Source organism: Colobus angolensis, unplaced genomic scaffold, assembly GCF_000951035.1.
Source record: "Colobus angolensis palliatus isolate OR3802 unplaced genomic scaffold, Cang.pa_1.0 Scaffold75, whole genome shotgun sequence".
Taxonomy (NCBI): Eukaryota; Metazoa; Chordata; class Mammalia; order Primates; family Cercopithecidae; genus Colobus; species Colobus angolensis.
This window is the reverse complement of record NW_012121265.1, coordinates 4836213-4847786: the sequence shown is the minus strand read 5'-3', so window position 1 is coordinate 4847786 and position 11574 is coordinate 4836213. Positions and strand designations below refer to the sequence as shown.

Sequence of the window (11574 nt, the reverse complement as noted above, 5' to 3'; positions counted from 1 at the left end):
TTTCCCCAGACCCATCACCCTCAGCATCCGGAGTACTGCGGCCCCAAGCACATCCCCTGTAGGCAGGTTTACCCTTGCTCTGTCCCTACCTGCGCCTTGTCCCAGTCCCTGAACACAGTAGTTGCTCAGAAAATGCCAGACACTGAGTGAGCTGACACCTGTGAGGACAACTGGAAGTTCAAGGGGCTCACGTCAGGGAAATCAGGGGTCCTGGACTGACACTTACCATCTTGGGTGGCGGGAGGTCTGGAAGGCTCTTCTGAGGGGCTGAGGAGTGCTGGTTGGGCTCCCCATTGGGCAGCAGGCCCTGCTCCTCAGGCACTGCGGGCAGCAAAAGGAGAAGGCTTCGGTGAGGGGTGAGCAGCCTCACACAGGGTCTCCTTCCTCAGGAACGCCCGGTCACATGCACATGCACCTCTTTTTGAGGTGTTAATTACCCAGGCAGGCCGTCTCTGGAGCCGAAGCTGTTTTTCCTCCAAGAATAGGGTACAGGAGTGCCCCAGCCATGTGCCTGGGGTTTCTGGCAGCCTCTGTACCTGTTCCCCTACCCATCCCACGTCAAGAAAATGGTCTAGCCACAGAGCTTCGGCCAGCAGAGGAGCTGCCTGGTGGCCACTATATTGAGCCACTCTCAGCATGGACCCTGTGATTATGGCTCTTTCCTCCCACAGTATACCCGGAAGGCATGCGACCCCCACCAGAGTGGCCAACCTCATCTGGATGAGTTCTGCCATGTCTCAGGCTTGCTGAGGGGCAGGAAGTGAAGGAGCCACACTGGGGAAATGAGGCCACCAACCCTTGGTGCACTTGTAAGGAAAGGTGCCAAAGACACCTCTGAGCCTGTCCATTTCAGCCAGCCCTGGGACAGACAGTCTCAGGCAAGCCTGACCTCGGGGATTTGGTGGCTGATGTCTCAAAGATAAGCCTTTGACGGGACTGAGTGCTTTGCAATGCTGTGTTCCCACCCCCCTCTAAGCCTTTGTGTTTGAGTCACAGGCTTGGGAGTTAGGAGATGGAGCTTCTTAGCCTGCCTCTTCTGCAACTAGGCAGCTCTGCATACCTCTGGGCCTCCCCGGGGTCTTGCCAGGCCCCTCCCTGGAGGTTTTAAGGGAGAAGCAGAGAGCAGAACACAGCAGAAGAGGGAGGCACCATGGAAGACAACATATGTCCTTCCCATGGGAGACAAAATGTTCCACCAAAGACAGCACCTTCGAACATCGTCTGTGACTATTAAGGCAGTTGCTGACACCACCATTTATTTCTCTCTCCTCTTCCTCAAAACAGACTTCTATCAAAAGACATAAAGGCAGAATCGTGGGATCAGCACCACACACAGCTGCTTTCTTCGAACATCTGAATTATGACTTCCTGTTCCTGGGATAATGCTGGGAACAGCCGAAACGTTTTAGGGCCAGATTCCTTATCCAATGGGCAAGGAGGGGGTGGCCTGTTGAAACATCCCAAAATACATCTACCCAAAATACCACCAACCAAAATGTGGCTTCCAAAAATAACTCCGCCAGGCGGGTCTGTGTGCCGGCTGGGAGGAGGAAGAGGTGGGACAGAACCAGCTCGGACCTTCCCTCATCCCGGGAGTGGCCATCCCGTCAGTGATCCCAGCCTCATACCTTTGCCTTGAGACTCTGCATTCTGTTGCTGGTTGATGGTCACTTTGTTCATATAAATGTACTCCTCATCAGAGCCTGCAGAAGGAAGGAGACACGGGCTTTGTGTGACTTCATGAAGAGAAAGGGCCTCCAGCCAGAAACCCTGTTACCCCAGAGCCGTTTTCGTCTGCCTGGGTTCCAGTAAAAGCACACAGCATTTTCAGTGGATTGAAAGAATAGTCTAACGTGGAAAGAGCTGACAGATTTCCAAAAGAGAAATGACAAGTTGCTGACTGCTGGTTTTCTAGCCTGGCCGAGGGTGCGGGGGCAGGTAAGATACAGAAGGATAACTTAAGGAATAAAAATCCTGTGCTTTGGGAGGCCGAGGCAGGCGGATCACTTGAGGTCAGGAGTTGGAGACCAGCCTGGCCAACGTGGTGAAACCCTGTCTCTACTAAAAATACAAAAGTTAGCCAGGCATGGTGACGTGCCTATAATCCTAACTACTCAGGAGACTAAGGCAGGAGAATCACTTGAACTCGGGAGGCAGAGTTTGCAGTGAGCTGAGATCACACCACTGCACTCCAGCCTGGGCAACAGAGTGAAACTCCGTCTTAAAAAAAAAGAGAAATCTTCAGTTCAAGATGTGCCTTGTGTCCCACCAAGTAGAGATGTCTCTGGGCTTCCTAGCATTTCATTTAAATTGTAAAATATTTCCTGTCATTCTCACCCTGTCTAAATTACTTGAATGGGCTAATCTGAGTGTGTGCAGATAAGCCAGGTCACACTGAGGACCTGGAAGTTTAGCTCAGAGGCCTCTAGGTAGGGGGCCATTGGACGGGTGAAGGGGGACCTGAATAGCCAAATCACGTGAGTTCTGAGTTTAAAGCGGTGAGTATCCTGAGAATAAGAACTGAAGAGCCACCAGCTACCTGCTCTACCCTATGGATTATACCCTGCAGTGGCACAACCCATGCCCTCCTTTAAAACCACTTCTGTGCAGGTTAAGTCACCTTTCCCACGCCTGTCTGGGCAGAGAAAAGCTGGCCTCCTAACCCTTGCTCCACTTCCAATCCCCCAAGGACCCTTTCTTCAGAAGTCTTCAGAGGAAGCTTGTCCTAGGTTTCTCTTTGTCAAAATCCTCTTGAATTTCTTCTGCAGCCTTAATTTGCATTTCCTAGAAACTTGTGGCTGATAAATTCCAGTGGTTGGAGACTGCGTTACTGAGCCAAAGGACCCAATTCTAACCTCTGGCGAAGGAAGCAGCTCAGCATCACTCTGTTCCACGGCCACAGACCACCCAAACTCCAGCCAACAGGCCTGCATAAGCAGGGCCCCAAGAGCCAAGAGGAACAGGATGGGGCTGGATACAGCCTCAGTGAACGGCACCTGGGGTTGTCATCTTAGTGCCTTGCCCTGCCAGGACCAGTCAGCAACGTCACCCCTGTGCCAGGGACTGCAGCAGTTTATGGTGGGAGCTATGAGGTACAAATGGAGCGAACCGAAACTCACAGACTCCCACCCACTGAGACTCAAAGGGGGCTGGGTCAGTCCCTTCTCCAGAGCATGGCAGAGGGGAAAAGTACCCTGCAGAGAGAGGCAGGAGAGGGCGTCTCAACCAAAGCTTTGCCATAATGGCATAATTCTGGGTAAAGCACCTAACCCTTGTGCCTCCGTTTTCTTGTCTGCATAGTATGGAAAACAATCATGATGAAATAGTGCCTGTTTTAACCAAACTCTTCAGTTTTCAAGAGTACAAAACTCAGATACTAGGGGGTTTGGAAAGGTAAGGTAACCTTACAACTAAGACGAAAAATGACAGCTTAAAACATGGGACGTGACTGAAAGGCTCAACAACAGGAAAATGGTAACAAACCATGGCACATCAACATATACAACAGCAAGTCATGTTTAAAAACTAAATGGATTACTGAAGAGTGTATAAATTGGCATGGCCATTTTAGAGATGATTTTGGAGGATACATTTTTGTGTTCATATTCTTTGACCCAGCATTTCTACTGCCAGAAACTTATCCTACAAATAAACTCTAGCCTTTAAAGAAAATTGTATTTAAGGACATTCACTACAATATTGCATGAATTTTTTTTTAAAAAAAGAATACAAAATATGGCCAGGCACGGTGGCTCACACCTATAATCCCAGCACTTTGGGAGGCCAAGGCGGGCAGATCACGAGGTCAGGAGATCGAGACCATCCTGGCTAACACGGTGAAACCCTGTCTCTACTAAAAATACAAAAAATTAGCTGGGCGTGGTGGTACGCGCCTGTAGTCCTAGCCACTTGGAGGCTGAGGCAGGAGAATGGCGTGAACCCAGGAGGTAGATCTTGCATTGAGCTGAGATAGTGCCACTGCACCCCAGTCTGGGCGACAGAGCGAGACTCCGTCTCAAAAAAAAAAAAAAAAACAACTTAAATGTCTACCAATAGGTTAAACATTAGGATTCACCCAGCATTGAACTCTACCCAATCGTGAAAACTAGCAAGGTAGCTCTGTGTCTGTTTACAAAGATATGCAAGACCTAGAGTTTGATTATAAGATCATGTTTCAGAATAGCAAAAAAAGAAAAAGTATATGAATTGTCAACACATGGAAATGTGTGCATGCAGCAATTCTAAATATAAAAATAATGTAAAGCAGAAAACAGAGGAAAACCACAAAATATTCAGATAATGCTGATAAGGATCAGAAGAGGAACTGGAAGAACATAAATAGTGTTCAGTGTTCGTTTTATTTTTTTATATCATTAACTAAGTTCACACACCTATACAAAATTAAAAGACAAGATGTTATTGTTTTAAATGTTAGATTCTGAGCAGGTGCTTTCTAAGATGACAATTTGTAAGTTGCAGAGAAAACTCACACTGGCCACTTCATGAGGGTGCATTGGCCCACCTCGGGTGCGCTGCAGGCTGAGGCTGACTTAGTTTTGATTCCTAGAGGGTTGCTAATCTAGGACTATCCAGGTTGGGAAGTAAGAGGTTCCCAAGACCTTCTGTAATTGTGGGAAAAATACAGTAAACCTGGCCCTAGTCAGTGAGGCCGCTGACAGGGAGGCCAGACCGCTCAGTCCTGTCTGGGCGGTGGCAGCCTTGGGCTGGAGAACTTTCTGTCATTCACTCAACTATCTGAAGAAGTGCATTCGGCATCAGCACTGTGCTAAGTGTTGGGGATACAGCAGAAAACAGATGTTACCGCTGCCTTTGTGAACTCCACAGTCTGGCAGGAGAGACATACCTGAATTTGATCGTTACACAGTGGGTGGGAAATGACTACAGCCTGAAGGTGTTGAAATGACTACTACTGAAGGTGTTGGGAAGATGAGCTCAAAGTGCTTGGAGGTCTGCAGAGGATGGTCCTTCCCAGAGAACTGGTGTAGGGTGGGGAGGAGGAACATGAACCTGTTTGCTACCACTGGATACAGAGCATTTGAAGTGCTTTTGATCAGAGGGGCAGCCACTGAAACGTCCTTGGAACTTCTGAGGGTGGGAGTAGGAGTGTGAAGCAGGAACAAGGGCTGGGATGCTAGGGACACAGCTCTCACTGATGAAGGCTGGAACAGACCACAGGGAGCCAGGCCCTGAAAAAACAGATCTTAGTCTATGCCTGGACCTCTCCATCCAGACAAAAAGCAAAGAGGGTAGAAAAATGTGTTACACTGAGGAAAAAAAAAACAAAAAGATCAGAAAACTCAAAAGAGACAATTCCCTTTGCAAAGTATAAATGCACACATACACATCCTGCCCAAAATGTGTGGAAGTCCCAGCAGCTCAGCCTGTGTGGACCACGGCTATCTTGAGATGATCACCTTGCCTTCACCTACAAGTCTCAACAGGCTGAGCTAATTTTTGGGTAGAGGTGGGTCTGGGAGGGCAAGGGAAAGAATGCTGTAATTTCAGGTGTGGTGTGTCTGTTTAAGATTCTGTCCTGCGCGACACAACAGTTACTGCAGTACAATAGAGCAGGGGGGGACAAGGTTAGGTCCACCTGTCCAGGCCCAAGCTCTGGCTCTGCCCTCACAGCTGTGTGCCCTCAGGCAAGTGACTTTCAGAGGCTTGGTTTCCTTGCTGGTAAAATGGGAATAAGGTTTGGGATAAGGAACGAATGATGTCATCCATGTCATTTACTACATTAAGTACAGGGACACAGAAAGTACACGATAAATGTTGGCTGCTATTGTACCCACTCTGCAGTCTAAGGGCTACAGAGAGGGCCGGAAGGGAAGTTCTGTTAAACAGTGGCTATTAACAAGTGGGCTTCGCTTCTGAGAATACAGGCCCCAGGCCTCAGTGTGGCTGTGCATGAGTGGCACTCTGGAGGTGATTCACCTTGGGGAACCCATGACCAGTTCTCAGCAGCTTCCCAACCCCTATGAGCTGCAGAGTCCAAGGAGAAGGGGAAGGTCTGACTTTATAAGAGCTGATCAAGGGCAGAACAAAAAGGTCATCCTACAAGAAGCCACATCACAGGTTCATTCAAAAAAGAGACCACATATAGGAGGCGCTGCCAGAGTGGTTAGCACCAAGAACCACGGGTCAGACTTATCACAAACAGGTGGTTTCCGTTCCCAACAGAAGCGTTTTCTATCATTGTGCGTTCAAGGTGGAGCATATCAAAGTGGTGTGGGGAGTGTGCTTTTTAGAGGATTCCACTGATAAATCCTTCATGGAGTGAACCATCCCCCTCTCACTTTCCCGCTTTGTAATGTGGATTTCCCATCTGCCTTCCCACGGTGGGCTGCTTTGATGTGCTGCTGACCAGCACCCGTGGCGGCAGGCAGGCGGACGCTCCCTACAAAGCCTTCAGGAGCATGGGAAGCTGCAAAGGCTGAAGGAAAACACCTCTGATGAGAGGCTAAGGCAGATGATTCCTCCAGAAGAGAAGGCAGATGGGCATATAGCAACATGCCTCAGCTTTACGACTGCTTATTCAGAGAATAGAAACTAGTTCCACAGGGAACAGGGAAGGGGAAAGTCCTCGAAATGTAGTCTGGCAGATTCAGGTTGGACACAAGGAAGCATTTCTGGACTGTGATGGCCGGGGCAGGTGGAGACTTCCCTTCCCTGGCAGGACTTGACCTGTTCCCGCTGGGAGGCAGATGGATTAGATGCCCCCACACGGTCCCTGACTGTCCCCAAACAGCATTTCCAGTTCTTAAACATCTGACATAAAAATCAGCTCAACTGTTACGACTTCACAAAAAGGGTTTTCCTTTTTTAAAGGAATCTGAATTTGCTAGAAATAAAACCATATGTCCACAGGAAGATTTTTTCAAGAATGTTCCTAGCCGCCTCATTCGTAATAGTTCAAATCTGTGACCAACCCAAATGGCCATCAGTTAAGTGAAAGGATAAACAGATTGTGATATATTCACAGAATGGAATACTACTCAGCGATAAAAGGAACAAACTACAGACACACAACAGCATGGATGAATGAATCTCCAGAGAAGCCAGACATACAGCACACATCATATGAATGCATTTATACAGAACTCCAGCACAGGCAACATTAATCAGCACCATAGTTGCTTGTGTTCGGCGGCTGGGAATGGCCAAGACAGAACTTTCTGGATAATGGAAATGTTCTATATCTTGTTCTGGGTGATGAGGAGACAGGGGTATACAATTATCAAAACTCACTGAATTGATTATTTCACATGTGTGCACTTTATAAGTAAATGATCTGAATTTTAAAAAGACAGAAAAATTATGGATCCAGGTTCTGTAATTTACAAAGTCTTCCAACTATGTTTTCCCTTGGGTTGTGTAATATAGGGCAGGTTAAACTCTCCAGGTCTCAGTTTTCCCCTCTATAACAATAGCACCAGCCTCACAGGGATGTCTTAAAGATGAAATGGGTTATTACATATACTCATGAGAATGTTCAGTAAGCCCTAGCTATTATTACAGTTCATTATTGCATCTCTACTTTCAACCAGCAGGGAAGAGTGCTTTGAAAATACTTCATTTAAAACCTCACTCATGGGCTGCTGTGTCAAGTGGCCAGAGATTTCTGGGGCTTCGGCCCAAGTCGGGTCAGTCCTGCACCATTGTTATGGGGTGAAGTGTGTCCCCTCAAAATTCATATATTAAATCCTAGCACCCAGTATGCCTCGGAATATGATTGCATTTGGAGATAGGGTCTTCAAAGAGGTAACTAAGTTAAAATAAGATAATTAGGGTGGCCCTAATCCACTATGACTGATATCCTTATAAAAAGAGGAGATTAAGGCCAGGCACAGTGGCTTGAGCCTGTAATCCCAGCACTTTGGGAGGCCGAGGTGGGTGGATCACCTGAGGTCAGGAGTTTGAGACCAGCCTGGCCAACATAGTGAAACCCTGTCTCTACTAAAAATACAAAATTAGCTGGGCATGGTGGCAGGCACCTGTAATCCCAGCTACTCTGGAGGCTGAGGCAGGAGAATTGTTTGAACCTGGGAGGTGGAGGTTGCAGTGGACTGAGATCATGCCACTGCACTTCAGCCTGGGCAAGAGAGCAAGACTTTGTCTCAAAGAGAGAGAGAGAGAAGAGATTAGGTCTGAGTGCGGTGGCTCACACAGTACTTTGAGGGGCCCAGGCAGGGTGCCTGGCTTGAGCCCAGGAGCTCGAGACCAGCTTGGGCAACGTGGTGAAATCCCATCTCTACAAAAAACAAATACAAGAAAAAAAAGATAGCTGGGCATGGTGGCATGCACCTGTAGACCCAGCTACTTAGGAGCCCAGGAGTTTTAGGCTACAGTGAACCATGATCGCACCACTGCACTCCAGACTGGGTGACAGAGCGAGCCTCTGCTTCAAAAAAGTTAATTACATAAGAAGAGGTGATTGGGACACAGAAACAGAGGAAAACCCATGTGAGGATACAGGGAGAAGACAGCCATCAGCACACCAGGGAGAGAGGCCTCAGAAGGGACTAAACCTGTTGATATCTTGATGTTAGACTTCTGGCCTCCAGAAGCATGAGAAAAGAAGTGTCGTTTATAGCACCCAGCCTGTGGTCCTTAGCTATGGCAGCCCGCACTGACTCACAGCCATCTCTATTCACATGGAGGCCTCTGCACCGCCCGGGGCCCACACTCACTGCTGCTTTTGGTGTAAAGCCGGAGGAGCTCCGCCAGGCAGCTCTTCTTCACCAGGGCTGTGCTGCTCAGGTTCTCCTGGTCAAGAATCTTGAGGAAGTCATCCAGCTCCGTCAGCAGCTGTTCCAGGGCTAGGGACAGGAAACAGAAGAAACTCACAGTGGCTGCCCTCTCTCCAAAGGCCCAGCTCAGATACACCTCGAACCCTCTGGTCCCAAGAGGAAGGGTTTGGTGTGAGGTCTGGCAGCGTCTGGGGCGACTGGGCAGAAGATGGGATTTTCAGCTCCAGGGCCACAGGGAGAGAGAACCAGGCCCTTGGCTTGGAGAGAAACAGCCTCCGCTGAAGCCCCAGGCTTACCAGGTGCTGGAAGAGTGACCATGGCCTCGTTGGCCGACTTTCTATCTCCTCCACTGCAAACGTCTGCACTCACAGGGTGCTTGTGAAAACTAAGACTGTACTACCTCCAAAGTGTTCTGAGGGCCACTGAGCTCTGCTCTTAGAGCTGTGGCTAGAACGAGGGTTCCTCTCATCCGGATCCTCTCTGGGGACTTTGGGCCCATTTACTTCTTAGGTCTTTTAGGTCAAATGCTTTGTAAAGTTCCTTCCAGTTCTGAAGTTCTATGGTTCTCAGCCTCGTCGTGGCTGCATGACTTTAAAGTAAATCTCTTCGCAGGTTGTCCATGATTAAAAGCCACACCTGGGCCGGGCGCGGTGGCTCACACCTGTAATCCCAGCACTTTGGGAGGCCGAGGCGGGTGGGTCACAAGGTCAGGAAATCGAGACCATCCTGGCCAACATGGTGAAACCTCATCTCTACTAAAAATACAAAAATTAGCTGGGCTTGGTGGCGTGCGCCTGTGTTCCCAGCTATTCAGGAGGCTAGGACAAGAGAATCACTTGAACCCGGAAGGCAGAGACTGCAGTGAACTGAGACCACACCACTGCACTCCAGCCTGGCAACAGAACAAGACTCCAGATCAAAAAAGAACAACAACAACAAAAAAGGCCACACCTGGTTCCTCAGAAGCCCTACCTGGCCTCCAAAGCCTTGCAGACTGCAGCAGCCTCACCCGTGGTCACTGTCATACTCCACAGCCCAGACACTGCACCCCTCTTTCCTTCCCTGGACTTCATACATCATGGTCTTCTCCCCCTCTGCTAAATCACACTTGTCCCTCTGTTACCAGTGGTAGTTATCCGTACGGATCTGAAGCAACCTCAATTCTTGCCTCCTTAGAAGAAAGAATTTGAGGGGCATAAGGCAGGAGAGTTTCAGAGCAGATAAGTTTCAGAGCAGAAGTGAAAGTTTATTAAAAGCTTTAGAACAGTAAGGAAAGGAAAAGAAGCAAAGTTCAACTTGGAAGACGGCTACATAGGCGACCTGAGAAACCAAGTATGAGGCTTCACCGCTTTACTTGAGGTTTTCTATGCTGGCATACTTCCGGGATCTCGCCTTACTTCTCCTCCTCCTGAGATCTTATTGGGAAGCTGCTGATTGGTTTCAGGTGTTTTCTATGAGGAGCCTGCCTTTCCCTGGCACTGGTTGTGACCAATTATTTCTTTAGAGAAACAGTTAACAACTGCCTGACCATCACCTGGTGGTCATCCAACACTCCTAGTGTGTGGGGCGGGGTGGGGAGCCCTCTCCTGCCCGGCTCAAACCTAACTAGCTACCTGCTGTAACACCTCAGGTCTTGGTCTAGATAACAATACTCCTGAGACACCTTCTCTGGACCTCTTTAACAGATAATCCCATGTTACCAGCACTGGCCTCTGTAACGGACTAAATATTGGGCCCCCAATGATGTCCATGACCTAACCCCCCGAATCTGTGAACATGCTGCTTGACATGGCAAAGGGACTTCACAGATGTGATTTAATCAAGGAGATTATCCTGGTTTGTGCAGGCGATCACAGTGTAATCGCAGGGGCTCTTATAAGGGGGAGGTAGGAGGGTAAGAGTCAGGGAGATAAGATGCTACCATGTTGGCTTTGGGGATAGAGGAAGGGACCACGAGCCAAGGAACACAGGTGGCTTCTGGAATCTGGAAAAGGTGAAGAAGTAGATTCTTTCCTAGAGCCTCCAGGAGGAATAGAGCCCTGTGGCCCCCTCTCAGATTCTGATCTCCAGAACTGTAAATTAATGAGTTCGTGTTGCTTTATGTCACTAAGTTTGGTAATTTGTTACCGCAGCAATAAGAAACTGAGATACCCTCTCAAAGCTCTGACTGCATCATGGTGTAGCTGTCTGTGTCACCATTTAGCTGCAAGCTCCAAGGACAGGCTTTGTGTGGAGCTCATGTTTCCAGGGCCCAGCACAATGTCCAATAAACATTTGTTGACTAAACGAGTAAATGAAAGCAAAGCAAATCTATCCACTTACTTTGTACTTGAAAGAATTCTGTGGCCTGGATTAAGAGCAAAGAGAAGCCCACTAAAAATCCAGGTATCTGGCAGGTCCTATCTAGCTAAAATATTGGAACAGACGGGATTTTTAAAAGCATCTCCTCCACTTATCTAGCTTACATAATACAGTCGCAACACTGAGAACCCGAACAATTCTTCACCCAAATGGTCTCCATGAAACCAACTCCTAAAGTTTACCGCATGAATGAGCTGTTCTGAAACTTGAACCCCAGCAACCTGCCCACCATCTAGAACCCTTGGCACCTCCTGCTTTCTTTGTGATCACTCTGCTCCAGACCAGCATGAGCTCTCTGTCTGCATGGGCAGCCCTTCATTTGTGTCAGTCTAGGGGCGAGTCAGTGGTTAAGGAGAAACAGGCACTTTGTGGGAAGCCTGCACTCATTTGCTCACCTCACCCCACCCCCTTGTCTCCCTGGCATTGCTGGTCAATCCCACCA

The 11574-nt window shown here is 48.5% G+C and overlaps 1 protein-coding gene across 2 annotated transcripts in view; it reads right to left on the bottom strand.

Annotated features, from left to right (window-relative positions):
• Positions 1-11574, bottom strand: part of AFAP1L2 (actin filament associated protein 1-like 2) — a 112117-nt gene that overhangs the window by 38442 nt on the left and 62101 nt on the right. For both annotated transcript variants that reach the window (XM_011927838.1, XM_011927837.1), the window contains 3 exons: positions 8712-8840; positions 1629-1703; positions 227-321 (listed from right to left, as the gene is read on the bottom strand). In XM_011927838.1, the coding sequence (XP_011783228.1) occupies positions 227-321; positions 1629-1703; positions 8712-8840 (299 nt within the window). The remainder of the gene's footprint in view (positions 1-226; positions 322-1628; positions 1704-8711; positions 8841-11574) is intronic.